Below are 16,032 nucleotides of genomic sequence, written 5' to 3' on the forward strand. Positions count from 1 at the left end.
CAGAGACATTAATCAATGACGCGGGAGATTTCCCTGTCCCACGCCAGTGGCTGGCATTATCGATGAGAATATTTCGAGAGCAGCCAGAAGTCAATTGACTTTGAGCAGCTTGCCAGTTGTTCCCGTCCTGCTTGCGATGGTGCCAGCCACTGGCAGAGAGGGAAGTGGCACCAGAAATGAATGGGTGAAACTGTGACAGATACATTTCAACGTCACAAGTGTGAGGTTAAACCTGGGCCCAAAATGGAATATTTTATTAATGGTGGAAATCTAAGGACAGTGGGGGGGGGGGGGTTTAGTGACTAGCTACAAAACACAATCAAAAGGTTTCATCAAGTGTTACCTCTTATGTCAAGAGGACCAGAATAGAATGAGGAGGAGGTTTTGCTGCAGCTTCGCAAAGCTCTGGGTTGACCACATCTGGAGCACTGTGGAGTTCTGGGAAACATTGGCCTTGGAAGGACGGTAGCAGAGATTCACAGAACTGTTCCTAATCCTCCAAATGTGAGATTATGAGGAGATATTACATTAACTAGGCTTGTATTCCATAGAAGGTTAAGAGTTGATTTTATTGAGGGTTTTAGTAAATTGAGAGGAATTGATAAGAGAAATATTTTCCAGGAATGGAGCATTCTAGGATAAGTGAGCATGACCTTCAGATCAGAGCGAGACCATTCAGGGGCGAATTTGGTCAGTATTCCTTCACTTGAGGGTGGAACTAAGCTCAATGGATGCTAACTCAGTCAATAATTTTAATTCTGAGACCAATAGATTTTTGTTAGCGCAGGGTACGTGGAACAAAGACAGGTTGATGGAGGGAGTTCAAACTTAGCTGTGGCCTGGGCCGCTCATCAATCCTGGGACTCCAGTGCCTGATCTTCCGCCGCAGCCAACACCTTCCCAGTGGCCTCTTATTTTTTTAAAATTTTCTTTTAAATTTAGAATATCCAATTCATTTTTCCAATTAAGGGGCAATTTAGCGTGGCCAATCCACCGACCTTGCACATCTTTGGGTTGTGGGGGCGAATCCCATGCAGACACGGGGAGAATGTGCAAACTCCACACGGTGACCCAGAGCCGGGATCAAACCTGGGACTTCGGCGCTGTGAGGCAGCGGTGCTAACCACTGCGCCACTGTGCTGCCACCCCAGTGGCCTCTTATTGGCGAGAATTCTGCCCCAGGTGAGTCCCGCCTTACAGCACAGCAAGAGGTCATTGGACCTTCCTCCCGACACACTGCCTTGGAAGGAGCTACCCAATCAGTCCCAGTCCTCTATCATTCCCCATATCCCACCACCTTTTCCATTTCAATGTACTTATCTAATTCCTTTTGAAAGTTATTATTGATCTGCTACCACTGCTGTCTCAGACAGAATATTCCGGATCATTAATAACATTCTCATCCTCACTCCTCCAATCATCTCGGGATGTTTTACTTTCAATTCATTTTATTTCATGTCTTCCAAATTTAAGGAGGAACACTCCCCCTTCCCCTACCTCCTCCCTTCCCCCTCCCTCCTCCTCTTTCCCTACCTCCTCCCTCCTCCCCTACCTCCTCCCCTTCCCTCTTCCCCTCCCCCTCCTCCCTCCTCCTCCTCCCCTCCCTCTTCCCCTGCCCCTCCTCGCCTCCCCCCTGCCCTCCTCCCCTCCCCCACCCACCCCCCCTTTCCTTCCCTCCTCCCCCTCCCCCACCCCCCTCCTCCCCTCCCCTCCCTCCTCCCCCCTTCCCTTCCCCTCCCCCTCCCCCATGCCCCTCCCTCTCCCTCCTCCCCTCCCATCCCCTTCCCCTCTCTCCTCCCTCTCCCTCCTCCCCTCCCATCCCCTTCCCCTCTCTCCTCCCCCTCCCTCCTCCCCTCTCATCCCCTTCCCCTCCCTCCTCCCCCTCCCCTACCCCCTCCACCTCCCCTCCTCCCTCCCACTTCCCCACCAGCCCTTCCTCCCCTCCCCCCTCCTCCACCTCCTCTTCCCCTTCCCTCCTACCCCTCCTCCCCTTCCACTCCCCTTCCTCCCCTCCACCTCCCTCTCCTCCCCCTCACCCTCTTCCCACTCACCCCCTCCCATACTCCCCGTCCCTTCCACTGCCTGATTGGCCGGTCTGAGCTCTGACTGACGGGGGTTCTGAATATTCTGAACAGATTCTCTTTCCATTCCCCTGGTGGGGAACGATGCTGACCAAGAATGAATGCTGATTGGCTGAGATGAGGATGCCCGTGTGGAACAGAAACAGCAGCATTGCCCCTGATGGCCAGAATGGCCTGTTTCTCTGCTGTAATTCTCTCTAACTGGGGAAACACTGGGACGAGCTTGAAGATGATTCACAGCCTGCTGACAGACACATGCAACCATTTGATTAGAGTTTGAGGGAGGTGATCTGAGCTGAGTTGAGGAAGTTTTACCCGACGCAGGAATGGTTGTCTGGCCATGTTTGTAAATGTTTATCATCGCTGTCTGTTTATTTTTCTGTATTTAATCTGTCAGTATCTCTGGATATGGCCAGAGCCATCAATCTGGTCATCACTACCTGTACAGTGGCACAGGACTGGCACCCATTGTCTCACAGGACAGCTGTCCATGGATCTTCTTGCCAGTATCACAGAGAGAGATTCCTGTCTGCCTCATGGATCTTTCCCCACCCTCCTTCCTGTAACTCAAGGTGCTGAATCATGGAGCACTTTGGGCTTATTCTCAGTGGGTGCTATTGCCAGAGCCACACAGACTGGTGAGCACAGCCCTGTCCTCTCATCTCCAGGAGTCACGAATGGACAATCAGGAATAGGTTTAATGTTGGGAAATGTTAAGTTAATCGATCTGGGCTTGGCCCAGGGTTAGATTCTGTGATCCCAGGTTGCTGTGGGGGTGGGGGGGTGAAGGAACAAGAGATCCTTCCTGACCACAGACTGTGTAACTGGAAAGTCAGCAGATAAGGACATTGGGCGAAGGGGAGCGTGGTTTGTGTGTGATGCCCACTACAGTGGAATTGCTGCAGACACTTTCAAGACTCGTGCGCGAAGAATGGCCGAGTGGAACGTGAATGGGACACCAGTGAAATCAGGAGCTAAGGCAAATTACCAGGAGGAACATTTTTTAAAAAATAGTTCTGATCAATATCGTGCCGTGATTCTTACCAATGCAAGGAGAGATCCAATTTCCACCTGAAGGCGTTGCCATTGGCGCCTGGCATCGTTTAACTCTGCACGGGCAGCTTGCAGAGAATCTTCACCCTTATTCAGCTCCGCATCTCTGACTTCCAGTAGCTGCAGCAAAGGGAAAGGACCAACAAAGCAGTGTTAGCATTCCTACCCAGTGTCTGGAATACTGCGTATCTGCTCTCACATTCCAGACACTTTAAGGAGACTGGGAATCACAATCCAGTATTGCAATGAGGTAATCAAGCAATGCAGCTTTCATCTCTCAGACAGAGGCCTTGTGCAAAGAAATATACCTGAGTGCTGATGCAGGCGTCTAATTCCATCCGACTCCTGTGTATAATCTTTTCATAATGCTTCCTGATGTCTGTGAGGAGCTGGGACAATTCCATTCCTCTGCTGCTTCCATCTCCCATGGCACTGCCTGGGTATAAACAGGCTGGTACAGTCTGCGGAGCATCGACCTGCTGCAGGGCAGAGGCAGCATCATTAACGTAAAGCAACACTACCCCCAAAATAACCAAATAAAGAAAAAACCCAACACCCAGCTCAGTTAACACTCGCAACATTCACCTGTGTCAGGTCAGTGAAGGGCAACATGCTTAAAGCCCAGTCCTGTTCAGGGTGAGGCCTGTAAGTGATTTAATGTTGTGCAGTTTAAAATCATCCAGCCCGCTCTGTCAGACAACTTCCTTACTCACACACTCTCACCTTCCAATAATGGTTTAGAAATGTGTGAGCACAAATTCACACTCAAACTAACCACATGAAGATAGACAGATATTTGTTTGCACACACTTGAGAAATTGATATTTTTATCCCGCCTTCTGCAACCTCAGGATATCCCACTGTGCTTCCCAATCAATGAAAAACTCCTTTTCAAATATAGGGCAGGACTTTCCCACCTGGAATTAAGTTGTGTAGATGGGAACCGCAGCATCCCCCAGTGCAGAAGGAGGCGTTTCGACCAATCAAGACTGCAATGCCCCTCTGAAAGAGCACATTACCCAGGCCCACTCCCTGCCTTCTCCCTGTGACCCCACCAAACCTGCACATCTTTGGACTGTGGGAGGAAACCGGAGCACCCGGAGGAAACCCACGCACACACGGGGAGAACGTACAGACTTCACACGTAGGGCACGATTCTCAGGCCTCGTTAATGCTCAAGCGAAACGAGGCCGGTGAATAGTAGGAGAGGCCAGAAACGAGAACTGCGCCTGGTGTCAAACAGTTTGCGACGCAAGCGGCCCGCTCCCGTGGGTGAAATCTGGATCTCGCCGTAGGGTGGTGAGAAACCAATTATCACCATTAAGCCCAATTTTCATACAATTAATGGGAGGCACCCATCATCCAACGGCCTCCTGTCATTCAGCGGCCTGCCCAGCTTGTGCTCACACTGGCAGCGATTAGTGCTCCTTTTGGAAAACGTGAACCTGGCGGAAGGGCTTCTGTGGGGAGCTGAGGAGGTGAGCAGCCATCTTGGCTCACAGGCAAAGAGCCTGGGGGTACTGGGCCTGCCGCCCCAAAGCTTGGTGGGGGTTGGGGGACCCACCGCAGGGTTGAGCCCCATGGGGGGGGCGGGGGGGGGGGGGAGTGCTGGGGGAACCAGGGTGGGGCAACCGCTTATGGCACCACCATGCCAATCACTGGATCGTATGTCTGGGGGCGACCCTGGACCCTGCCTCAATTACCACCCATAACCCCTGCCGACCGCTAATAGGGAATTGGCAATCGTGGTTAAGTGAGCACTTCACACAACCCAAGTGGATCCTGGTGGGTGGGCGGGTCATGTACAATGTGGGAGTCATTGCCTAGCAACCCAATCAGGCCCTGATGCTTGGACACTGCGGGAGGCAACACCCCACAGGCAGCAGCCAACATCCAAACACCCAGGGGATGGGACTCAGCTCCAGGGACATGTCCACAGCTGGAGGGTGAGTGGGTGTCACGAGGAGGGAGAGATAGGCCAAAGGTTCGGAGGTCGGCCTGCATTTGGTGTTTCCCCAGGATGCACATCTGAGGTTGAGGCAGCCAGCTGCTTACCTCATCCCGTGCCCTGGCGAGCATCCTCTGGGGGCTCTGAAGCCAGATGCACCTGTTAGCGGCACGTTCTACTGCATTAATGTGAAAATCCCCCGGTCGCCACATTCTGGCGCCTGTTCAGGTCACAGAGGGAGAATTCAGAATGTCCAATTCGCCTAACAAGCACGTCTTTCGGGACTAATGTAAGCCTGCTTGTGACACTAATAATTATTATTATTGTATGTGGATGGATTCACCGCTCTGGAGAATCCTGGCTCAGAAATCTCCAGACAACCTGGCCCCATAGAATGCCCACAGTGCAGAGGCCATTCAGCCCATCGAGTCTGTAACAACCCTCTGAAACAGCATCCTACCGAGGCACACTCCCCCGCCCGATCGCCACAACCCCACCAAACCTTCACTAAGGACAATTTAGCATGGCCAATCCACCTAAACTGCACACCTTTGAACTACGGTAGGAAACCAGAGCACCCGGAGGAAACCCACGCAGACATGGGGAGAACGTGCAGACTCCGCACAGACAAGGCCAGAATTCAACCGGGCGCTTGGAGGCAGCAGTGCTAACCACTGTGCCACCATGCCACTCCTGCTCAACCAGGTGCCACACAATCCAGTGGGATTTCTCTACACTGGAATCATGAGTTAGAAACATGAAATTTCTGCGTAGAAATGAGAGGGGAACACGATCCCTCTGAAGCCCACTTTCTGTGTTTTCCTTGAGTAGGAGAAGTTAAACCACTGAAGAGAGTGAGTAGATGGAAATTGGCCACACCGGAGCGCAATGTGACAGAGTTCCCAGCCCAGCTCCCAGGGAGGGAACAGGCCAGGGGTACTGGAGGCGGGGAGACTGGATTTGGGCTTCCACGTGTAAGGATTCATGCCATGTCGTAGAAAGAAGACAGTCGAGGGTTATTGGGAGCAGTCAGGGAAGTGACATTCAGGCCACATGGCAGCACGGTAGCACAGTAGTTAGCACTATTACTTCACAGTGCTAGGGTCCCAGGTTCGATTCCCGGCTTGGGTCACTGTCTGTGCGGAGTCTGCACGTTCTCCCCGTGTCTGTGTGGGTTTCCTCCCACAGTCCAAAGACGTGCTTGTTAGGTGAATTGGACATCCTGAATTCTCCCTCTGTGTACCTGAACAGGCACCGGAATATGGCGACTAGGGGCTTTTCACAGTAACCTCATTGCAGTGTTAATGTAAGCCTACTTGTGACAATAAAGATTATTATTACAATGATTAAGGGCAGCACGGTGGCGCAGTGGGTTAGCACAACCGCCTCACGGCGCTGATGTCCCAGGTTCGATCCCGGCTCTGGGTCACTGTCCGTGTGGAGTTTGCACATTCTCCTCGTGTCTGCGTGGGTTTCACCCCCACAACCCAAAAATGTGCAGGGTAGGTAGAGTGGCCGCGCTAAATTGCCCCTTACTTGGAAAAAAATAATTGGGTACACTGAATTTTAAAAAAAATTATTATAATGATTGTTACAATGAGATCAGCCACAATTTTATCGAATGACAGAGCAGGCCCTAGGGGCTGAATGGCCTATTTCTGCTCTGAATTTATATGCCTATCTCAAGGACTGAAAGATTAATCTCAAGGGTACTGTAGCAAAAGCTGAGAAAAGCGTCATTGGGCATTAAATAAATCATAGAATTTTCAGTGCAGAAGGAGGCCACTCAGCCCATCGAATCTGCACCCTATCCCCATAACCCAGTAACCCCACCCAGCCTTTTTGAGCACTAAGGGCAATTTATCACGGCCAATCCACCTAACCTGCACATCTTTGGACTGTGGGAGGAAACTGGAGCACCCGGAGGAAACCCACATTTCTGTTTATTATATTTTGGAGATATCAGTCAGCACTTTCCCATTAGTGTAGAATGGCGATGAGCTGTGAGGAGGGACATGATGGATGACAAATGGCAGGAGCGAGGGGGTCATTTGAACAAACCATCAGGAATGTGTCCAGTCATTGTTGAGTTCGTTGCAATAATCTGCCTGACCTTTCTATGCTGGTGCAAGGAGATCATCTCTCTATTCTCCGTCTCCCCCTTTTAGATGAAGACATGGGGCTGGATTCATCATTTAAAAAAATTAATTTAGATTACCCAATTCATTTTTTTCCAATTAAGGGGCAATTTAGCATGGCCAATCCACCCACTCTGCACATCTTTGGGTTGTGGGGGTGAAACCCACGCAGACACGAGGAGAATGTGCAAACTCCACACGGACTATGACCCAGGGCCGGGATCGAACTCGGGTCCTCGACGTCATGGGGCAGCAGTGCTAACCACTGCATCACCGTGCTGCCCTGGATTCACCATTTTTGAGTGTGGAGGAACTGTGGCATTTTACAACAAAAAATTTGGAGCCGAGTAAAACCCCCGGCTCCCACGATATAAACGGGCGGAGAATGGCGGGGTCCGTGACCGCGCATTCGCACCGCAACGACCTGCAGCGGCCACGCCGTAAAACATGGCTCCGACCGCGTGGACCTGACCTGCCAGATAGTCTCCCCTTGGCCACCCCCCTGAGCACCCCCCCCCCCCCCCCCACTAGTCCCCCCAGCTCTCACGGAAGCCCATCGCGGCCAGCAGCACGGCTCCTGCCCGACAGTTGGTGGCGTTGGACACGGTCCGCGCTCGCCACATCGGGTTTCCGACTGCTCAGACCACACGTCACCCGCGGTGTCGGGAACTCGGCCCATCGGGGGCGGAGCATCAGGGGAGGGCCTTCAAGTGTTTCGCGAGGTGATGACGCCATTTCGGAGGGGTCGGAGGGTACAAACCTGCGTCAAACAGGCGCCGCCCCCCCCGATTTTGGGGTCAGAAGGGATTCTCCGCCAATCACCAATTACAAAATCGGCGTCGGAAAATGATGAATTCCGCCCATAGTTCAAAAATAAGAGGCGGGGACTTCCGGTGGCGGCTATGAAGGAGTAAGTCGCACATTTGGTGGCTCCCACTCGGGTCGGACTTTTGGACCTTTACCCCCGATTTTCTACCGGACTTGAATTGTAAAACTGAAGACAGAGGCAATTGTCCACTGAATTCCCACATCGGGTGCATGGAGAGAAGGACTAGAAGGGCTGGTAAAGGCAGAAACAGAAAGACAGAGAAGGTTTGGGCTGAAGCTGCTGTGGGAGACAGCATGGCGGAGACAGCATGGGGGAGACAGCATGGGGGAGACAGCATGGCGGAGACAGCATGGCGGAGACAGCATGGGGGAGACAGCATGGGGGAGACAGCATGGCGGAGACAGCATGGGGGAGACAGCATGGCGGAGACAGCATGGGGGAGACAGCATGGCGGAGACAGCATGGCGGAGACAGCATGGGGGAGACAGCATGGGGGAGACAGCATGGGGGAGACAGCATGGGGGAGACAGCATGGCGGAGACTGCATGGCGGAGGACCGGACCTCTGGTTTGTCGACCTAGCGGTCAACGGAGCAGCTGATGCCAGTTATTCAGAAAGGCTTTGCGAAGCAGAAACGGGACTGCTTGGACCCGATAAAAGAGTCAATTGAGCGCCTGGAGCTTAGATTGGGCGCCCAAGATCGGGCGATCCAGAAGGTGGAGAAGGCGCTGGCTGAGCAGGAGGAACATCAAACTGCGGTGGAGTTGGAGGTGGGGATGCTGAGAGACCAGCAGAAAAGGCACCTGGAGAAGGTGGAGGACCTGGAGAATAGGTCCTGCCGGCAGATCTTGAGAATCGCTGGGCTCCTGGAGGGGTCCGAAGGAGCGGACGCTGGGGCATACATAGTGGGTATGTTTGAGAAGCTGCTGGGGGACGGGGCATTCTCCCGACCCTTGGAGGTGGACAGGGCTCACAGAACGCTCGTGAGGAAGCCACGAATGGGAGACTCCCCCCCCACCAAGGGCAATGGTGGTGAGATTCCACAGGTACTTGGATAAGGAGCGCATTCTGCAGTGGGCCAAGCAGACACGGAACTGTAAGTGGGACAATAGTATCTGCAGGTCTACCAAGACCTGAGTGTGGAGGTGGCCAGGAGAAGAGCAGGCTTCAACCAGATTAGGCCGATCCTTTTTAAGAAAAAGGTGAAGTTCGGACTTCACAATTCAAGTCCGGTAGAAAATCAGGAGCAAAGGTCCAAAAGTCCGACCCGAGCGGGAGCCACCAAATGTGCGACTTACTCCTTCATAGCTGCCACCGGAAGTCCCCGCCTCTTATTTTTGAACTATGGGCGGAATTCATCGAGACCCCATTAGTGACGCCAAAGGGAACCTGGAGGAAGTGGAAGAGGCGGCCGTTGGCCTCAAACGCCGTGAAGTGGCGGTCTTCCGGGCGGATTGGGAGCTGGTGGTATGCAGACTTCAGATCCACCGTGGAGAAGACTTTATAATGGGCGATCTGATTCACCATGTCTGCAATTCTGGGGAGGGGATACGCGTCAAGGAGCGTAAACCGATTAATGGTCTGGCTATAGTCCACTACCATTCGGAATTTTTCCCCGGTCTTGCCGACCACCACCTGAACTCTCCAGGGACTGATACTGGCCTCTATGATTCCCTCACGTAGAAGCCTATGGATCTCGGTTCTGATAAACACCCTGTCCTGCAGGCTGTATCACCTGTTGCGAGTGGCTACGGGTTTGCAGTCCGGCGTGAGATTGGCAAAGAGAGGAGGGGGGGGCGATTTTTAGAGTGGCGAGGCTGCAAATAGTGAGTGGGGGCAAGGGCCCGCCGAAGCTGAGTGTGAGGCTTTTCAGGTTGCACTGGAAATCGAGTCCCAGTAGGAGTGGGGCGCAGAGTTCGGGCAGGACGTATAGTTGAAAATTAGAGTAACTAGCGCCTTTGATCATTAGGGTCGCGATGGTGCGCCCTTGGAGGTGAACAGAGTGGGAGCTCGAAGTGAGGGAGATAGTTTGCTGTGCAGGAAAAACAGGGAGCGAACAGCGTCTTCCCAGTTCTGGGTGTACGAAGCTGTCGGTGCTCCCGGAGTCGAAGAGGCACGGTGTCCTGTATCCGTTGATTTGAACGGTCATCGTTGAATTTCGGAGGTGTTTTGCACCTGACTGGTCCAGAGTGACTGCGCTGAGTTGCGGGTAGTCGTCAGCTCGATCAGCTGTGCTGGGGTGGCCCCGTGATGAATTCCCTCTGAGTCTGTAATCTTCTAGACGAATTTCTGAGTTGGACGAAGATGGCCGCCCCCGAGGATCGCACGTGGCGGGCGGCGAGGAAGATGGCGCCTAAGCTGGCGGCCCCCATGAGTCGCACGTGTCATTTGGGGGCGGAGTCAGAGTACAGGCCGCAGCATTTCGGGGCCTGCGGGCCTGTGGATTCTGGAAACGAGTGCTCAGGGCTGTGGGGGAGTTAGGAGAGGAGGCCTGCTTTGCCAGGCAGACTCGGGCATAGTGTCCTTTGCGACCGCAGCTGCTGCAGGTCGCGTTACGGGCCGGGCAGTGCTGCCGTGGGAGCTGGGGCTGTCCAGCACACTGGGGCTGCGTGATGGCTGGGTGGCTGCGCGGCGCAGGCCTGGGGCAGTCGCTGGTCGGGGGCCCAGGATGGGGTTGCTTGGTCCGCGGGGAATGAGGTGAGGCTGCGGAATGAGACCTCCATAGTAGTTGCTAGCTCTACCGTGTCCTCTAAGTTCTCGGCCCCTTTTTCTAGCAACCGCAGGCGCACATAATTCGATCTGAGGCCTGCCACGTACACATCTCTAACGGCAAGTTCCATGTGCTGTTCGGCTGATACAGCCTGGTAATTACAGTCCCGAGCTAAAATCTTTAACTCCCGCAGGAATTCTTCCAACGACTGCGCGGGGCGCTGGCGGCGGGTCGTAAAAATATGGCGTGCGCAGACCTCGTTGATGGGCCTCACGTACATTCGATCTAGCATGGCTAGGGCCCCCGTATACGAGTTGGTACTATTGAGTTGAGAAGATATATGGTGCTCACCCTTGCGTGCAGTAGACTGAGTTTCTGCTCCTCTGTAGTTTCAGCAGTACTTGATTCAGCCAGGTAGGCCTTGAAACATCTGAGCCAGTGCTGAAAGATTTCTCTTGCCTCTGCAGCCTGCAGGTCGAGTTCTAGTCGAACAGGTTTGAGGGCTGATTCCATAGTTGTTTCTTCGATTTCTTCTTGTTTCCAAAGACTATTAAATTGATGTGACCATCAATTCACACGACACGTGGTTGGAAGTGAACAGTGGTTTTAATAATCTTTCAACAGAGCCTGCCTGCGACGAGATGAACTGGCAGGCAGGCTCACGACTGCTAAGCTTTATACTACCGGTTAGTGGGAGGAGCCATGGGCGGAGCCAAGGGTGGAGCCCAGTACAAACTCCTCATCTCCCCCTATGGGCAGAGCCGCGCAACTGCTTGTATACCGAGCTTACACAGACACAGTACATCATATATAATAACAGTGTGAATTACACGGACTGTGATTCACCACAGTTGTTAAATGTGATCATGATGCCCCCGGAAGGTAGGGAGGTGGATGTAGTGATCGCAATGGAAGCAGAAAAGGCTTTTGATCGGGTAGAATGGGATTGTCTGTGGGAGGTACTGGGATGGTTCGGATTTGGGTGGGGCTTTATTGACTGGGTCAGGTTGCTGTCTCAGGCTCCTGTGGCAAGCGTACGGACGAATAGGACAACATTGGACTATTTTAGACTGCACCGGGGGACTGGACAGGGATGCCCCCTCTCCCCACCGTTGCTCGCGGTAGCTATAGAGCCGTTGGCAATTGCTCTGAGAGCCTCAAGGGGCTGGAAGGGGCTGGTCCGGGGGGGGGGGGGGGGGGGGTGGAGCACAGAGTCTCGCTCCATGCAGATGACCTGCTTCTGTATCTATCGGACCCAATGGAGGGGATGGAAGAAATCATGAGGATTCTAGGCGAATCTGGCTGGTTTTCGGGGTATATACGCTAAATTTGGGGAAAAGTGAGATGTTTGTGGTCCAGGCGAGGGGACAGGAGAGGCGATTGGGGGAGCTGCCGTTTCGATTAGTCAGGGGAAGCTTTAGGTAGCTCGGCATTCAAGTGGCGCGGGAATGGGACCGGCTGCATCAATTAAATCTGGCCCGACTAGTAGACCAAATGAAGGATGATTTTTGGAGATGGGACGCGCTCCCGTCGTCATTAGCTGGGAGGGCGCAGACGGTGAAGATGACGGTCCTCGCGAGATTCCTGTTCATGTTTCAATGTCTCCCCATCTTTATTCTGCGGTCCTTTTTTAAACGGGTCAACAAAGTGATCTCTGGCTTTGTTTGGGCAGGCAAGACCCCACGGGTATGGAAGGTAATGCTTGAGCGGAGTCAGGGAGAGGGCAGGCTGGAGCTGCCAAATGTTAGTAACTGTTACTGGGCGGCGAATATAGCCATGATCAGGAAGTGGGTGGTGGGGGAGGGGTCGGCATGGGTGTGTATGGAGGCGGCTTCATGCAAGGACACCAGTCTGGGGGCGTTGGTAACTGTGCCTCTGCCGTTCCCGCCGGCACGGTACCCCACCAGCCCCGTGGTGGTGGCGGCTCTGAGAGTCTGGGGGCAATGGAGGAGACATGCGGGAGCAGATGGAGCATCGTTCTGGTCCCCAATCTGTAATAATCACCGATTTGCCCCGGGAAGTATGGATGGGGGGTTCCGGATATGGCGGAGAGCAGGGATTGTGAGGATGGGGGATATGTTTATAGAGGGCAGCTTTCCGAGTATGAGGGCGCTGGAGGAGAAGTTTGGGTTGGCGAGGGGAAACAAATTCAGGTATCTGCAGCTACGGGACTTCCTATGTAAACAGGTGTCAACCTTCCCGTTCCTACCGCTAAGGGGGATTCAGGACAGGGTAGTTTCCAGAGGGTGGGTAGGAGAAGGGAGCGTCTCGGACATTTACAAGCAACTTAATTTTTAAAAAAAAACCGCATTTCATTCAAACTTGTATCAAAGTAGGTTACAGCAAATAAACACCCCGGGAAACATTCTTCCCGACAATCAACTATACAGTTTGTACAGATCTTTCTCCTTTTCACTCCCCCCCCCCCCCCATCACCCACTCTCTCTCTCTCTCTGTCCCCCCCCCCCCCCCCCCCCAACCCCCTGCGACGAACAGTTCCTCAAACACGGTCACAAACTCCCCTGCTGAGCCCCTTAACTCATACTTTATCTTTTCTAATCGCAGGAAGTCGTATAGGTCACCCAGCCAAGCTGCTACCCCCGGTGGCGATGCCGGCCGCCACTCCAGCAAAATTCGTCGCCGTGCCTCCTCTCCATGAGCTCCGGCTTCTCTGAAACCCCAAATATCGCCACCAAAGGGTCCGGGTCCACCTCCTCCTCCACTATCCTGGCTAAGACCGCGAACACTCCGCCCAGAATCTTCCCAATTTTTCACAACCCCAAAACATGTGCGCATGATTCGCAGGCCCCACCCACACCTCTCTCACTCATCTGCTACCCCCTGAAAGAACCCAGTTATTCTCGCCCGGGTCATATGCACCCTGTGCACCACCTTAAACTGTATCAGATTCATCCTTGTGATGCACGATTAATTACACAAAGACGAGAGTTGGATACAATCGAGGCTTTATTACACTAAGATGTGTGGCCTCCTACAGCAGCTGGCGAAATGGCTGCTGTACGGAGAGCACACATATTTATACTCCGCCTACTGGGCGGAGCCAGCAGGCAGGGAACTACCCCCGTACCTATAGAACAGGGTCTTACCACAAAACACCTACACCGACATCCTCTATATACAATATATACATCAGTGGTGACTACCACACCTTGCACAAGAGGGGGTCCCGTTTACCCTTCGCAGTGCCTCACTCCATACTCCCCAAATGATCTCCATTCCCAACTCCGCTTCCGGTACCAGAGCTCTCAACGGATTAATCACCACATTCAACAGCCGTCTTATATTGCTCCCGAGCTGCCTGCCCTTCACAAAGCCTGTTTGATCTTCTGCAACCACCCCCGGGACATAATCCTCCATCCTCCCTGCCAACAACTTAGCCAATACTTTCACATCAATAGTGATATGAGTCTATACGACCCACATTCCACCGGATCTATCCCTTTTTTTGGGATTAGTGTGATTACTGCCTGCTTCATCGTCTCCGGCAACTCCCCCTTCTCCAGTGCTTCATTAAACGCCTCCAACAGATGTGGTGCCAGGTCCGCCGCAAATTTCTGATAAAATTCTGCCGGGTACCCATCCGGCCCAGGGGCCTTCCCCAACTTCATACCCCTGATACTATCCAGCACCTCCCTCAGCCCCAGGAGCTCCTCCAACGCCTGCTTCTTTGCTTCCTCCACCTGGGGAAATTCCAGCTCGCCCAGAAACCACCCCATGTCCCCCTCCTCTCCTCCTGGGTCAGCCTCATAAAGTCCCTGTAATACTCTCTAAATGCCTCATTTATCTTCCCTGGTTCTGACACTACATCCCCAGTCCGGATCTTCCATATTTCCCTGGACGCAGCCTGCCTCCGCAGCTGGTGCGCCAGCATGCGGCTCGCCTTCTCCCCATACTCGTATTGCACCCCTCTTGCCCTACGCAGTTGCCCTACCGCCCTCCCCGTTGTTAGCCTGTCACATTGCCCCTTGAAACTTTCTCCTCCTCGCCAATCCCTCCACGGTGGGAACCCTCGAATATTCCCTGTCCACCTCCGCTATCTTGCTCACTGGACGGTCACGTTCCGCCCTCCTTTCCTTATTCGCATGAACCGTAAATGAGATAATTTCTCCCCGGACCACTGCCTTCAGTGCTTCCCAAAAAATGCCCGCCGACACCTCCCCATTCTGATTGAACTCCACATAATCCCTAATCGCCAACCGCACCTTATCTCAAAAACCTCCATCAGCCAACAACCCCAAGTCAAACCTCCACCCTGGCCTCTGCTCTCGTCCCGTACTGAACCGAATATCCAACCAGTGGGGTGCATGGTCCGAGATAACTAACCCCGCATACTCTGCCCCCTCCACCCCAACCAAAATCTCACCACTCACTACAAAGTAATCAATCCTCGAATACACCTTATAGACGTGTGAAAAGGAATACTCCCTTCCCCCTGGGTTCTGAAAGCGCCATGGATCCACAATACCCAACCTCTCCATAAACCCCCAGCTCCCTTGCCATTCGTACCCTGCCCATCGACCTGGGGCTCGATCTATCCACCCTCGGCTCCAGGACAGTTAAAATCTCCTCCAATGATCAACTGGTGTGTGGCCAAATCCAGGATTGCTGCCAGCAACCCCCTCATAAAACCTACATCATCCCAATTTGGGGCATACACATTTACCAACAATACCGGTGCCCCTTCCAATACCCCACTCACAATCACATATCTCCCACCTGGATCCCTCACCTCCTTCGCACTCACAAATCCAATTTCTTTGCTCATTAAAATCGCCACACCCCTCAATTTCAAATCAAACCCCGAGTGAAAAACCTGCTGGACCCCACCCCTTCCTTAACCTAACCTGGCCCTTCACACAGAGGTGTGTCTCCTGCAAAAAGACAGCCCCTGCTTCCAAACTCCTGAGGAACGCGAATACCCGCGACCTTTTAACCGGCCCATTCAGTCCCCGGACGTTCCATGTTACTGACCTTACCGGAGGCTTGTGCCTCCAATCCCCTCTACCATCCATCATCTTCCCCGGATGTAGAACACAAACAGTCCCATAAAACAGGAGAGGGGGATGGGAACATCCATCCCCACATAAACTTTTCATCCTGACAACTCCTCACAATCTCAACATTGAACAGAAAAACCTATCCCACAAAAAAGGAAAAAAATCCCCCAATCCCTACACCTACTTCAAATATGCTCCCGCCCATTACAGAGTGCCCGTGTCGCGTCTTTTCGTCCGACGTCACTTCGTCCAACG

At 53.1% G+C, this 16,032-nt stretch overlaps 1 protein-coding gene across 1 annotated transcript in view; it reads right to left on the reverse strand.

Moving 5' to 3' along the window:
- Positions 1-3,601, reverse strand: part of krt222 (keratin 222) — a 28,908-nt gene extending 25,307 nt beyond the window's left edge. Inside the window, exons 1-2 of the mRNA XM_038778974.1 lie at positions 3,443-3,601; positions 3,126-3,254 (exon numbers count right to left, since the gene is read on the reverse strand). Of these exons, the coding sequence (XP_038634902.1) occupies positions 3,126-3,254; positions 3,443-3,562 (249 nt within the window). The 5' untranslated portion in view covers positions 3,563-3,601. The remainder of the gene's footprint in view (positions 1-3,125; positions 3,255-3,442) is intronic.
- Positions 3,602-16,032: the final 12,431 nt, after the last annotated feature.

Source organism: Scyliorhinus canicula, chromosome 19, assembly GCF_902713615.1.
Source record: "Scyliorhinus canicula chromosome 19, sScyCan1.1, whole genome shotgun sequence".
Lineage (NCBI taxonomy): Eukaryota > Metazoa > Chordata > Chondrichthyes > Carcharhiniformes > Scyliorhinidae > Scyliorhinus > Scyliorhinus canicula.